Below are 12,714 nucleotides of genomic sequence, written 5' to 3'. Positions count from 1 at the left end.
GGTACAGGTAATTAGCTTATGTGGATCTTCTTTTTAAGTCAACTCAAAATTTTTAAGTAAACCCCAAAAATCAACGCCTCACGCTGCCCCTCCCCCGTGCCTTCAGCCGGACCAGTGCTCACTAGACCAAATCACCACTGTCCCTCCACAATCCACTGCTCCTCCCTTCCCTCGCGGCAGCGTGCGGCGAGCCCACCGACGACCTACCTAGGGGTGACTACGCTTCGTTCTTTATGGTTCCGGTTCTGATTCAACCGGATTTTTTTTAGTATATATAATTATATATAATATGTTTTGTTATTATAAAAACCATATTATAAATTTATTATTATTATTTTGGCTACTGCCTATTGGTAGTAGCTAAATATAATTTATATATATATATATATATATATATATATAGCTATTGTCAGTAGTTAAATGCCTAAATATAAGATTTTTTTTTTAATTTTACGGTTCCGGTACCGGTTGTTGGGCTGGAAAAGGTTTAGTCGAAAAAATAAAAAAAAGTTAAAAAAAAAAAAAAGAAGAAGAAGAAAACAAAAAGAAAAGGTCCAAGTCAGCATAGATTACCTATAACTTGTAGGTAACCTTTAAAAAATGCTAGATGAAAAAAAATTAATGGTTTGTATATCGAAATGGACGTTATGAAAGTTCAAGGTGCGGCATGAATAATCCAATATAGTTCATGGTGCGGGATGACACTTTAGCCTATAATTTCTAATTTATTTTTCACAAATCCAACATATCCAATTATGGGTAATCATTATACGATGGGGTTTTTAATTCAATTCATTTGTCGGGTTTAACATAAATTTAATTAAGATTGAATTAAAAAAATATAAACTAGACCCCGATTGAGGTTCCCTCGAACCCCTAACCTTCTTAAAGAGTGAAACCTAAAACATTGTAGTAATTAAATTACTTTGCCCGATCAACTCGCCTAATGTTGTCCTGCTTCAAACTTCAAATGCTTTTGATGGGGTAATAATATAATATTCACCGAAAAAGAGTTCATCAAAGAATGGTAGCCATTCAAATAGAGGAAATTGAGAGTTGTTATCTCATGGCAAGTGGAGTCATCCATGTTCACAATTTTATAATTCCGTGTTCATAATTTCATAACTCTAAATTCACAATTTTATAATTTAATGTTCACAGTTTCATAACTTCATGTTCACAATTTCATAGCTTTACATTCACAGTTTTATAACTTGATGTTCACAATTTTATAACTTTATGTTCATAATTTCATAACTTTATGTTTAACAGTATCAAAACTCTATGTTCAACATTATAACATAATTTTGAATCTATATAACAAAATTGTGAATATAAGGTTCAAAAATTGTGAATATTAAGTAATGTAATTTTGTATATTGAGATCTAAAATTGTGAATATAGAGTTCTAAAATTGTGAGCATAGAGTTCTAAATTTGTGAATATAGAATTATAAATTTGTTAACATAGACCCGAGTCCACAGCATAATTTGCCGGAAACTAAAGCGTAAGAACCGGAGTATGATCTTTAGGACTAAAAACAGTTCATGATATGTTTTCTTTTTAGCTTTAATTATTATGTTGAACCAATCCATTATGGCCCTCTTTCTTTCCTGTCCCTTTTTAAATAACTCTTTAATGGCGATTAACTTTTAAGTTGAATGGTTGAAAGACACTCACGCCATCCCAATTAGGGAAGTGCAATGGACGGATTGGATTAGTTTGGATGGTTGGAGGCTCAAACCGTTAAGATTTTGGATTTTGGATTTTGGATTTTGGACTAAAAAAAAAGTTCGTGTTTTCTTTTTAGCTTAAAGTAGTAAATTTCTCATGTTTGCACGGATAAATTTTTTTATTATATATTTAGTTCATATGTCAGACATAAAGGTTGAAGATTAAACCATTTAAAAGATTGTTTGAGTAGAAGTTTAGGACAATTATTCAACTGAGATATTTACGGTGATCGACTATTTAAGCATCACCTTCTCACTCTATGAGGTTAAATCAAGAATTTACAGAGAAAATCAAATATAGTTTGAGAGAGATTTTAGAAGCTAAATGGATGACTTGATAATTCTTTTTGAGCTGATAAAATTTCTACATCAAGTCAATCATTAACACTTTGTGGGGAGGAATTTCGGGAGAACCCGAGTTCAATTCCCACAAGCGACGATTCCCCCTGGGCCAGCTCCCGTGCCTCCCGGAGCGAACATGGGTGGACTCCGGACCGTTAAACGGATGGAGAGAAAAACCCTGTAAATTTACCAAAAAAAAAATTAAAAAAAATTAACACTTGTTGTTGATCATGGGCTGAATATTCTCATGGAATTGACGCAAGTCTGCTGCAATTGAGGGGGGGAGGGGGGCTCAATTCTAATGATCAAGAGATCAGGAGCCGGTTCTTCAAAGGAGGAGCTCTTCAAGATTAGCTAAATCTTAGCAATACACTCGAGTCCTTCATGTTCTTCAATGTGATTCGGTATAACGCTTCCTTGAGACCAATGAAGAATCAGACATTCATTACATGGAATGCCCCTCAGACGTAGGGGTTGGATGCTCCGAATACTTTCTCATTATTGCATTTGATTAATTGAGTTGGTGTTGAAAATTTTTAATTGTGAAAAGATTTACATTAACTTATTAGATTGAAGTTAAGTCAAAATTTAAAAAGTTTTAGTTAAATTATTAAGAAATTTCACTAAATTTCATATTGTAATTAAGTTTTTCTAAAATACATTTTATATTCATCTTATATTTCTAAACTAAAATTTAAAATTTATGTTTGCTACTATAGCAAAAACTATAGTCAAAAGCAAAAAATACAACTTTAAATTCTTGTACTTAAGTTTTCGATAGAAGATATTAAACTCGATCTTATAAGCCAATGCTCAACAGTTTATGATCTTACCCTACAAATACTTAACAATTTTAATGTTGAGGTTATTATTAACTAAGAAATTTCTTTGGAATTTGGCAATCTTTGAGAGCAACTTTCCTACGGTCCTACCTTGACTTTAAAATGTCTACACCTTTAGCTTTAGTAGTTTCGCGTACCAACGTAACCCCACATCGTAGAGGTTTCTGTTGGAGGTGACGACTGACGATTAGTAACAAACACTTTAATTCGAAAATTTACAGAATTTTTAGTAATAAAAATTTTAACTTTAGAAAGATGTATACTTTAGGTTTTTATTTTTATATTAATGTTAGTATTAATAAAATAATAAATAAATAAAATATGCATGGTATGGGGTAAAAATTCACGCTGCATTTTTTTTTTTTTCAAAATCTCAAACTTGTAGAAGTTTAACTATATTTACTATACCTTCAAAAAAAAAAAAACTATATTTACTATTATGTGTACGTAAAATTAATAAATAAAAATATTAAAGAAACAAGCAAATTAATTGATTCTTGTGCTGAAAGATCTAGCCCAGGGCACTATGTGTCTTGTTTCACTATTGACCTCTAATATTAATTATAGGATCAAGTGTTTACCACTAAGTCAAAAGTTATTGTTAGCTAGTAATAAATACACAACTTTATTTCCTTGTATTTGCGTAACAATCAGTGCCATAGACCAATGCCAAAATGCTGAACTCGACTCTACGAGTGACAACCTAATCATTTCAAACTTTCAACTGTTATAAATTGAAGTGTTTCCTCGCATTAATCGTTGTATTGTTCTTGTTCAGGGAATACCTACAAGCAATATAATTGTATGTAGATATATATTAGAAGAGTAGACAAGTGATAAAAAAGAGAACCACTAATCTTTATTATTCATCCTTCAACTCAATATATACATAATATACAAAATCTCATAAATTTATAAGTCTACAAATGATGAAGAGATATAAACATAATAAAAATTCTCTAGTAATGCTTACATTTATGGCAAAAACTTGTGTGAGACCGTCTCACCATGAGACGGGTTGGGTCGGGTCGGATCAAGATGCAAATGTAACACTTATATGCACAAATGTCATACTTATATACTCAAATGTAATACTAATTAGGAATACAATTTTTGTTACTTATAAGGGTAAATGTAGTACTTTTAAGAGAAAATACAATACTTTTACATTTCGATTTAAAAGTATTATATTTTTCCTCAAAAGTATTATATTTGCCCTTATAAGTAAGGGATACTTGTCAATATTACTTATTATGAAAAATGTATTACTTTTTCTCTTATAAGTAACAAAAATTGTATTCTTGAATAGTGTTATATTTGAGCATATAAGTATGACATTTGCACATATAAGTATGACATTTGCATGATGCTTAGACCCGACCCGACCTGTCTCACGAATAAAGATCCGTGAGACGATCTCACACAAGTGTGACCTTACATTTATTTATTTACAACACTTCTCATTAGACATTATTATATTACACAGATATCTCGTAAAAAATCTCAAAGAGTCGTACAATGTAGAGGGAAATTATTAAGAAAGACCAAGTCAATGGAGAAAGATTCACAAATCTTTACTTTTAGGCTTTTAGTACACTTGACAACTTAACACCAGCCCCACCGTAAACTGGCAAAATGCTGAGAATAGTGAATTTTGTCCGTTGGTAACAATTCCAGTTATATATTTTATTATTATTATTTATTAGAAATTTAGTTTTAAACTAATGAGATAGATGGAAGGGAAATTGATATTTTTTTCTTCTTGGAATTATATGCATATAATACTTTTTTTTTCTCTAAATTATTCAATACCCATAATAGTTCGTTCAATTATTTTAAAAGTGACAATTTATCATATTTTCTGTTAAATAGACATTTTTACTCTTAAAATAGATCCTTATTCGTGAGACGGGTCGGGTCGGGTCTAAGCATCATGCAAATGTCATACTTATATGTGCAAATGTCATACTTATATGCTCAAATATAACACTATTCAAGAATACAATTTTTGTTACTTATAAGAGAAAAAATAATACATTTTTCATAATAAGTAATGTTGACAAGTGTCCCTTACTTATAAGGGCAAATATAATACTATTGAGGAAAAATGTAATACTTTTAAATCGAAATGTAAATGTATTGTATTTTTGCTTAAAAGTATTACATTTACCCTTATAAGTAACAAAAATTTTATTCCTGATTAGTATTACATTTGAGCATATAAGTATGAAATTTGTGCATATAAGTGTTATATTTGCATATTGACTCGACCCGTCTCATGGTGAGACGGTCTCACACAAGTTTTTGCATTTCATTTATTTTTCTTTTTTAACAAATTATTGCTTGTATTAAAAAAAAAACAAATTATTGCTTGTATTTGAGAATCATAATAAAAGTGAAAAAAAAAAAAAAGAAGAGTAGACACCATTTGTAAATAATCATGTTTAATCCAAACATCCGAAAAGGCAAAGTGTTTAGGGATAAGTTAAAGTATTCAGGTTCGGATTAATGAATTGAAGAAGTTTATGTATCACAATTTTATTAGTCAATAATATATTTTATCAATTATCTAAGGTATAAATTTGAAAATACAGTGTATACAATAGCAATTAACTATTATTCCTTTTGTAGGCAAAAACTTGTGTGAGACTGTCTCACTATGAGACGGGTCGGGTCAAGATGCAAATGTAACACTTATATGCATAAATGTCATACTTATATGCTCAAATGTAATACTAATCAGGAATAAAATTTTTGTTACTTATTAGAGTAATGTAATACTTTTAAGGGAAATACAATACTTTTACATTTCGATTTAAAAGTATTACATTTTTCCTCAAAAGTATTATATTTGCCCTTATAAGTGATAAGTACTTGTCAACATTACTTATTATGAAAAATGTATTACTTTTTCTCTTATAAGTAACAAAAATTGTATTTTTGATTAGTGTTATATTTGAGCATATAAGTGTGAGATTTGTACATATAAGTATGACATTTACATGGTGCAGACCCGACCCGACCCGTCTCACGAATAAGGATCCGTGAGACGGTCTCACACAAGTGTGACCCTATTTTGTATGTTGATGGCGAGGTTTCAAGTGTAAAATTTAATGAGGCATGAATCAAAGTACCAAAACATGAGCACTTAATATGGTTAGGGAAAATAATACATGAATTTTTCATGGTGTAAAATTCCAAACATAATTCAATTAATAAATTATGTATCTATTATGGGGTGTTTGGTTATTGACTTATAAGTCAAATTTTAGCTTATTTAATCAAGTTTAGCTGTTCGATCAATCAATAAGCTATTTTGAAATGTTTGGCAAATGGCTTATTAGTCTTGGCTGATTGGGCCAATAAGTTGAAAATTGAAAAGCTAATGAATGTAGCTTTTTGTATCAGCTGGTTGGGATCGATGCGTATATTGACTATTTTATCTTTTGAAATCAATGAGATTTACTTTTAAATGGGTGGTGTTTGTTATTTTATAATAATAATAATAATAATAATAATATAATAATAATAATAATAATAATAATAATAATAATAATAATTATAATAATAAACAGGTGATGAGTTTGTCATTTTTAATAATAATAATAATAGTAGAAAATAAATACGTAATAAAAATTGTTTTAGAATATAATTTAATAAGAGTTAAATAAACAAAAATAATTAACTTATGTCCTTAAAAAATATAGATAATATCCAAATTTTATAATTATTTATTAATAAGATTTTATCTTCTTGTTATATTTAAAGGTTGAAATAATACAATACACTCATACAGTCATACCATTAAATATCATTTTACATTCAATCGGCTACTTACTAGTAAACAACTAATTTACCAAACAGTTTTTTATAACCAGCTAATACAACCAGTTAACGCAATCAGCCATCAACTACTAACTAAACCAACCAGCTATTAGCCGTTTGCCAAACACCCCCTATATCATCCATCATGGTCCACCATTTATTGTAGATCATAATTTTGAAAGTGAAAAATTGAGAAATGCCATTTATTATTATTAGGGATGTCAACGGGGCGGGGTGGGGGCGAGGGACATACCCCCATTCCCGCCCCCTACTTTCTTTCCCATTCCCCGTCCCCGTCCCCACCCCCATCCCCACGGGAATTATTCGAGATAGGGAATTCTCACCCCGTTTATAAGTTAAAAAAAAATTAAAAATTAAACAATAAAGGACATTTAAATATATAACACATGACAAAGATCTTATGGTCAAGTGGCACCCAGTTGCACTCTCATATAGAATGGGAGTGGGTCTGAGCCTTAGTGGATGCGATACTGGTTCTTTGTGCTCCCTTAAAGTAGTATTCAATATTTTACAATTATATTTCAGGGGCGGGGCGGGGAGACTACTCCCCGTCCCTGGAGGGGAATTCAAAATTGCCCCATCCCCGATCCCCTATTTTTGTCCCCATCTCCGTCCCTGTAGGGTCGGGGAATCGGATTCCCCGTCGTGTACGGGTACAATTGACAGCCCTAATTATTATTGTTGTCGTTGTTGTTATATATATATAGCAATATTTTCACGCACACTAGTTTCATTATAGTAATATTTTTCACGCACACTAATTTCATTATAGCAATACTAAAATATCATTTTAATTATACTACAGTTTCATTTGACAATAATAATGTTCTCTATTTTTTAGTTTCATTTTTCACATACACTAATTTTATATATTCATTCGACGATCATTATCTACATAGCGATATGTAGACCATGGTCCAGTATATAACAAAATGGTTAAATTATTGTCTAGGTACAACTAGGTCTTCGATCACTTCGGTAGTCACTTTGGTGCTCTCCTCGGCTGCAGGTCACGCCATGATCCATCCCAAAATATTCAATGCTCTCAACATCATTACTTTGATCTTTCAACAATGCTCTCGTGTTAAGGCGACACCAAAAACTTGATCAAATACTTCATAGAATGCTTCAAAACATTATTTCTATATCAAATCATCTAACACAAGCAATAAACCAAAATGACTCCATAATATAATGAGTAACAAGCAAAAGGTTCTAAAATGTGCATTGGTTTAAGACATTCATCAATAAACAACACGAACGATAATCATTTTTAAAATTAAATTATTGTGATATTTATATCTATTAGCTGGGATGAGGATATAAAGACATTTTTGCTTAAGGATAAATCATGAACACTTAATATGGTTGATGTTAGAGAATAGTGATGCAGGTGGGATCTAGGAAAAAGACAAAAGTTATAACATGTCACGTGAATGATCCTGTATCATGATTGATGGAAAATATCAGAACGTTTTATACTTTTAAGGCTATCCCCATTAAGGGGATTTTACACAAAATTTAAGGAGAAGAGGATGAGGTGGAAGAGGGATTAAGATGAAAGAGAAGGAAAATTTTCCTCACGCAAGTATGGAGACTTTGCAGATATTGTGAACCCCACCAGCATTAATGGAAATTGCGCCTCACATGCGTGAGGCGCAACTCCCTCGCCCGGCTAGGCGCGTAATAATTTTTTTTGCTTAGCTTTTGTTTTGTATTTCATTTATTTATTATTTTTTTTTTCTTTTACCTCATTTTCTCTTTCCTAATCACACTTACAAAATCTCCTCAAAAACTACATCAAAATTCTAACTATTGGTGAAGGCCTTATACGGATGGTCCAATTACGTAGAATTATTGGTGTAGTGAGAAATTATTAAGAAGACCAAGTCAATCAAATATATGGTAGTGTACACATAGCATTTTAAGAACTTTGACTAGAAAAATAGAAACCAGTGGTGCCTCAGCTTGGGTTGGAGACTTGGATGAATGTAGTGTGGAGAAGAAGTATGGAAGAGTTTTTTACAAAAAAGTATGGAAGAGTTGATTTTGAGGTGGATGGCAGTAATGGTGGGGGGAAGTAGTGGAAGTGTTTGCAGAATTCTGTCCTTGCATACACTTTTTGTATTTGAAATGCACAGGAAAAGTGATGGACAACTGCGCTTCTTTCCATCTACAAGGCCTTCCCTGCAATTTCATCAACCTCTTTACCTCAACTACAACCGGTAGAGTAGCATCATGTTTGGGCTTAGCAACGACCATCAATTTTAGGGCGACGAAAAAAACTCGCAGATACTATTTAATGGTGTATTGAATTTTGTAGGACGAGTTCAACAATATTGGTGTTTATAATAATCAAACTAGTGATCATCTCGTACAAGAATCATGCTCCTTCATTCCACTCAACTATATTTTGGGACTTTTTTTTTTTTTTTTTAATCCATGTGTATTGCAAGGATGACAGAATTTGAAATCATCAACCTTGTAGAGTCCACCCTAATTTCATTATAACAATACTAAAGTATCATTTTAATTTTACTATAGATTCATTTGATAATATACCGTATTGCTTGAGCTCTATTTTTTTTATTTCACTTTTTACACAGACTAGTTTAATTATAGTAATGTTAAAGTATTATTTTAATTGCACTTCACGTCATTTGACAATATATGTTATCGTATAGCTATGGATTTTAATTCAATTTTACATGCACACTAGTTTAATTATATCAATACTAAAGTATACTTTTTTTTTTTTTTGAAAATCAAACGAACCAACTTATATTAAATCACTGAAAAAAGACGAAATACAATCAGGAGGGAAAAAATCTCACACACCAAGGACATACTAAAGTATAATTTTAATTATACTACAGTTTCATTTGACAATAATATGCTCTGGTTTTTAGTTTCATTTTTCACATACACTAATTTTATTGTAGTAACACTATAATATTATTTTAATTATACTACAGATTCATTCGACGATCATGATTTACATAGCGATGTGTGGATCATGGTCCATTGTATAAGAACGGTGAAATTATTATCTAGGTACAACTAGTGGGAAATTATTAAGATTCACAAATCTTTACTTTTTAGTCTTTTAGTACACTTTTGTTCAAAAAAAAAAAAGACTTTTAGTACGCTCAACGAATCTTTACTTTTAGCCTTTTAGTCGTCTACTATAGTACTATAGGCATTTTCCAAGCTCTTTTAATCTATTGAAAGTTGAAAGTATCTAGCTAGGCAAGGCTGCTAGCATAAGCAAATTAAAAACTAACAGAAGCAACGATAGTGTTGTGATCTCAATTTCAATTCAAGCTACTATGGCTTCTTCTTCATCATCATCATCGCGTTCTCATTCGAAGTATGCTGTCTTCTTGAGCTTTATGGGCGAGACGCGGAGATCATTCAGCGATCATCTCTACACAAGCTTATGGGAAGCTGGGGTTGCAACCTTTCGAGATGAAGAAGAGATCCGGAAAGGCAACGAAATTTCTGATGAGTTGAAGCAGGCCATTATTGAGGGGTCTGAGATATCCATTGTTGTATTCTCCAAAAATTATGCCCAATCCAGAGGGTGCCTTGACGAACTGGTGAAAATGGTGGAGTGTAAACAGAAATTGGGACAAAAGATTCTTCCCATATTCTATCATGTTACTCCTTCAGAGGTTCGCAAACAGACAGGCGAATTTGGTATCGCACTGAATCAACATATAGAGCAATTTGGAGAAGAAACAGTTAATGGGTGGAAAGCTGCACTAACTACCGTTGCTGATTTGTCTGAATGGGATTTAGAAATCACGAAAGACGGGTAATTTTAGATTGTTTTAATTGAATTTAATTTAATTTAATTTTTTATGTGATATATAGTATGTTATATATATTTGTCACAATCTGCAATGTTAATTATATAGGCAATACTATTATATATAAATATATATATATAGTACTTTTGCTAATTAAAATTTGGACGGTTTGGTAAATAATTGTTAGCTGATTGAGTTGGTAGGTTTGATTAGTCGATAACATTAACTTATTGTAGAAAAGTGTTTGGTAAATTAGCTGATAACTGATAACTGATTATATGCAAAATAACTTTCTCAAAAAAATGAAGTATTTTGAAAAAAATAAGCTATCACAAAAAGCTAATTAATTAAACACTCATCGTATTGATTGTTTAACCAAGTCAAACAACTAACTATGTTACCAAACATGACTTTTGCCTTCTAGCTAGCATCTATCTATATATACCTCATGAATTCATATTTGTAGTCTTGTAGATGGTTAAACCAGGAAGAATCTACCTCATGTTTTCAATTTGGTTTCTTAATCTTGTTTTTTTTTCCTTAACTTTTCGATTTTAGATTGAGTGATTGATATTTATTTAATAAATTTAAATGTAATCAGGTATGAGTCAGGGTTCATCAAAAGAATTACTGAATTTGTACTAAGGGAATTGAACCATACATCCATGAATGTTGCAAAGTATCCGGTCGGAATTGATTCTCGTGTAAAAGATATAGAGAATTTATTGCAAAGTCAAATAAATGATGGTGTGAAGATGATTGGAATTTTTGGCATGGGTGGTGTTGGGAAAACAACCCTTGCTAAAGCTATATACAACAGGAATTTTCTAAGGTTTGAAAGTAGTTGTTTTATTGCAAACATTAGATCGGAAGTTTCTGGGGAACGACATGATGATTTAGCTCGTTTACAAGAGAAACTTGTTTGCTCAAGAGAAAAATACATGAAATAGACCATGCTGATAAAGGAATACCTTTAATTAAAAGAATACTGCCATCAAAAAAGGTTCTTATTGTTCTTGATGACATAGACCACAGAAATCAACTAAACTCATTAGCATGACAACGAGATTGGTTTGGTTCAGGCAGCATAATTATCATAACAACTAGAGATGTTCATTTGTTGAGTAACCTTAAAGCACACGAAAAGTACGAGGTCAACATGTTAAGCTTTGACGAATCTTTACAACTCTTGAGTTGGCATGCTTTTGGTGTCCCTGTACCATTAGAGGAGTATAGTGAACTATCCAAAATGATAGCAAGTTATACTAAAGGGCTTCCATTAGCCCTTGAAGTCACAGGATCTCATTTGCAGGGAAAATCAGTGCAAGAATGGAGGGACGATGCTGAGAAATTAAAAAAAATACCTCTTGTTGAAGTTCAATAAATTCTTAAAAATAAGTTATGATGCACTAGACGATGATATTCTGTACATCTTTCTTGATATTGCTTGTTTTTTTTTTTGTTTTTTTTTTTATTGAGATGACGAAAACAATATTGTTAAGATATTGAAATCTTGTAATTTTTTTTTCCTGGAAGTGGAATTGAAACTTTGTCAGATGGATGCTTATTAACGAAAAACATGATATGGGTAGAGAAATTGTTCGAATGGAATCCCCAAGAGAGCCTGGCAAACGCAGTAGATTCCATCCTTTGCATACACTTCTTTTATTTGAAATGCACAGGAACAGTGATGGACAACTGTGCTTCTTTCCATCCACAAGGCGTTTCCTGCAATTTGATCAACCTCAACTACAACTGGTAGCTAGAGTAGCATCATGTTTGGGCTTAGCAACAACACTAGGATGATGAGGAAAACTCGTAGATACTATGTAATGGTGTGTTCAATTAAAATGGTATTTGCAATAATCAAACTAGTGGTCTTTTCATACAAGCTAAGAATCATACTTCATCCCACTCAACTATCTTTTGAGAATTTTTTTTCTTTTTAATACATGTGTATTGCAAGGATGACAAATTTGACATTATCAACCTTGTGGAGTCCATTATTTTTTAAAATAAAGTTAAATGTTAATTTAGTATTATATTATATTATATTTTGAGAGTGAATTAGAATTATAGTGATGAAGAGAAATTATTAGTGAAATGATGATATGATGATCTGACTGACTGACCATATGA

The 12,714-nt window shown here is 31.6% G+C and overlaps 1 protein-coding gene across 2 annotated transcripts; it reads left to right on the top strand.

The window, feature by feature from the left end:
* Positions 1–9,999: 9,999 nt before the first annotated feature.
* On the top strand, positions 10,000–12,489 carry LOC116021075 (toll/interleukin-1 receptor-like protein). Of its 2 annotated transcripts, none has more exons than XM_031261685.1 (2): positions 10,000–10,580; positions 12,112–12,489. In XM_031261685.1, exons 1-2 carry the CDS (start codon positions 10,093–10,095, stop codon positions 12,335–12,337), a joined length of 714 nt encoding a protein of 237 aa, XP_031117545.1. In that variant the 5' UTR covers positions 10,000–10,092; the 3' UTR covers positions 12,338–12,489. The 2 variants fall into 2 exon arrangements, with proteins under 2 accessions (XP_031117545.1, XP_031117544.1); XM_031261684.1 differs by lacking the exon at positions 12,112–12,489 and adding an exon at positions 11,177–12,004.
* The last annotated feature ends 225 nt before the right edge of the window (positions 12,490–12,714 follow it).

The sequence above is a fragment of the Ipomoea triloba genome, chromosome 5, assembly GCF_003576645.1.
Source record: "Ipomoea triloba cultivar NCNSP0323 chromosome 5, ASM357664v1".
NCBI lineage: Eukaryota > Viridiplantae > Streptophyta > Magnoliopsida > Solanales > Convolvulaceae > Ipomoea > Ipomoea triloba.
The sequence above is the reverse complement of the archived record's forward strand: the minus strand, read 5'-3'. Positions and strand labels throughout refer to the sequence as shown.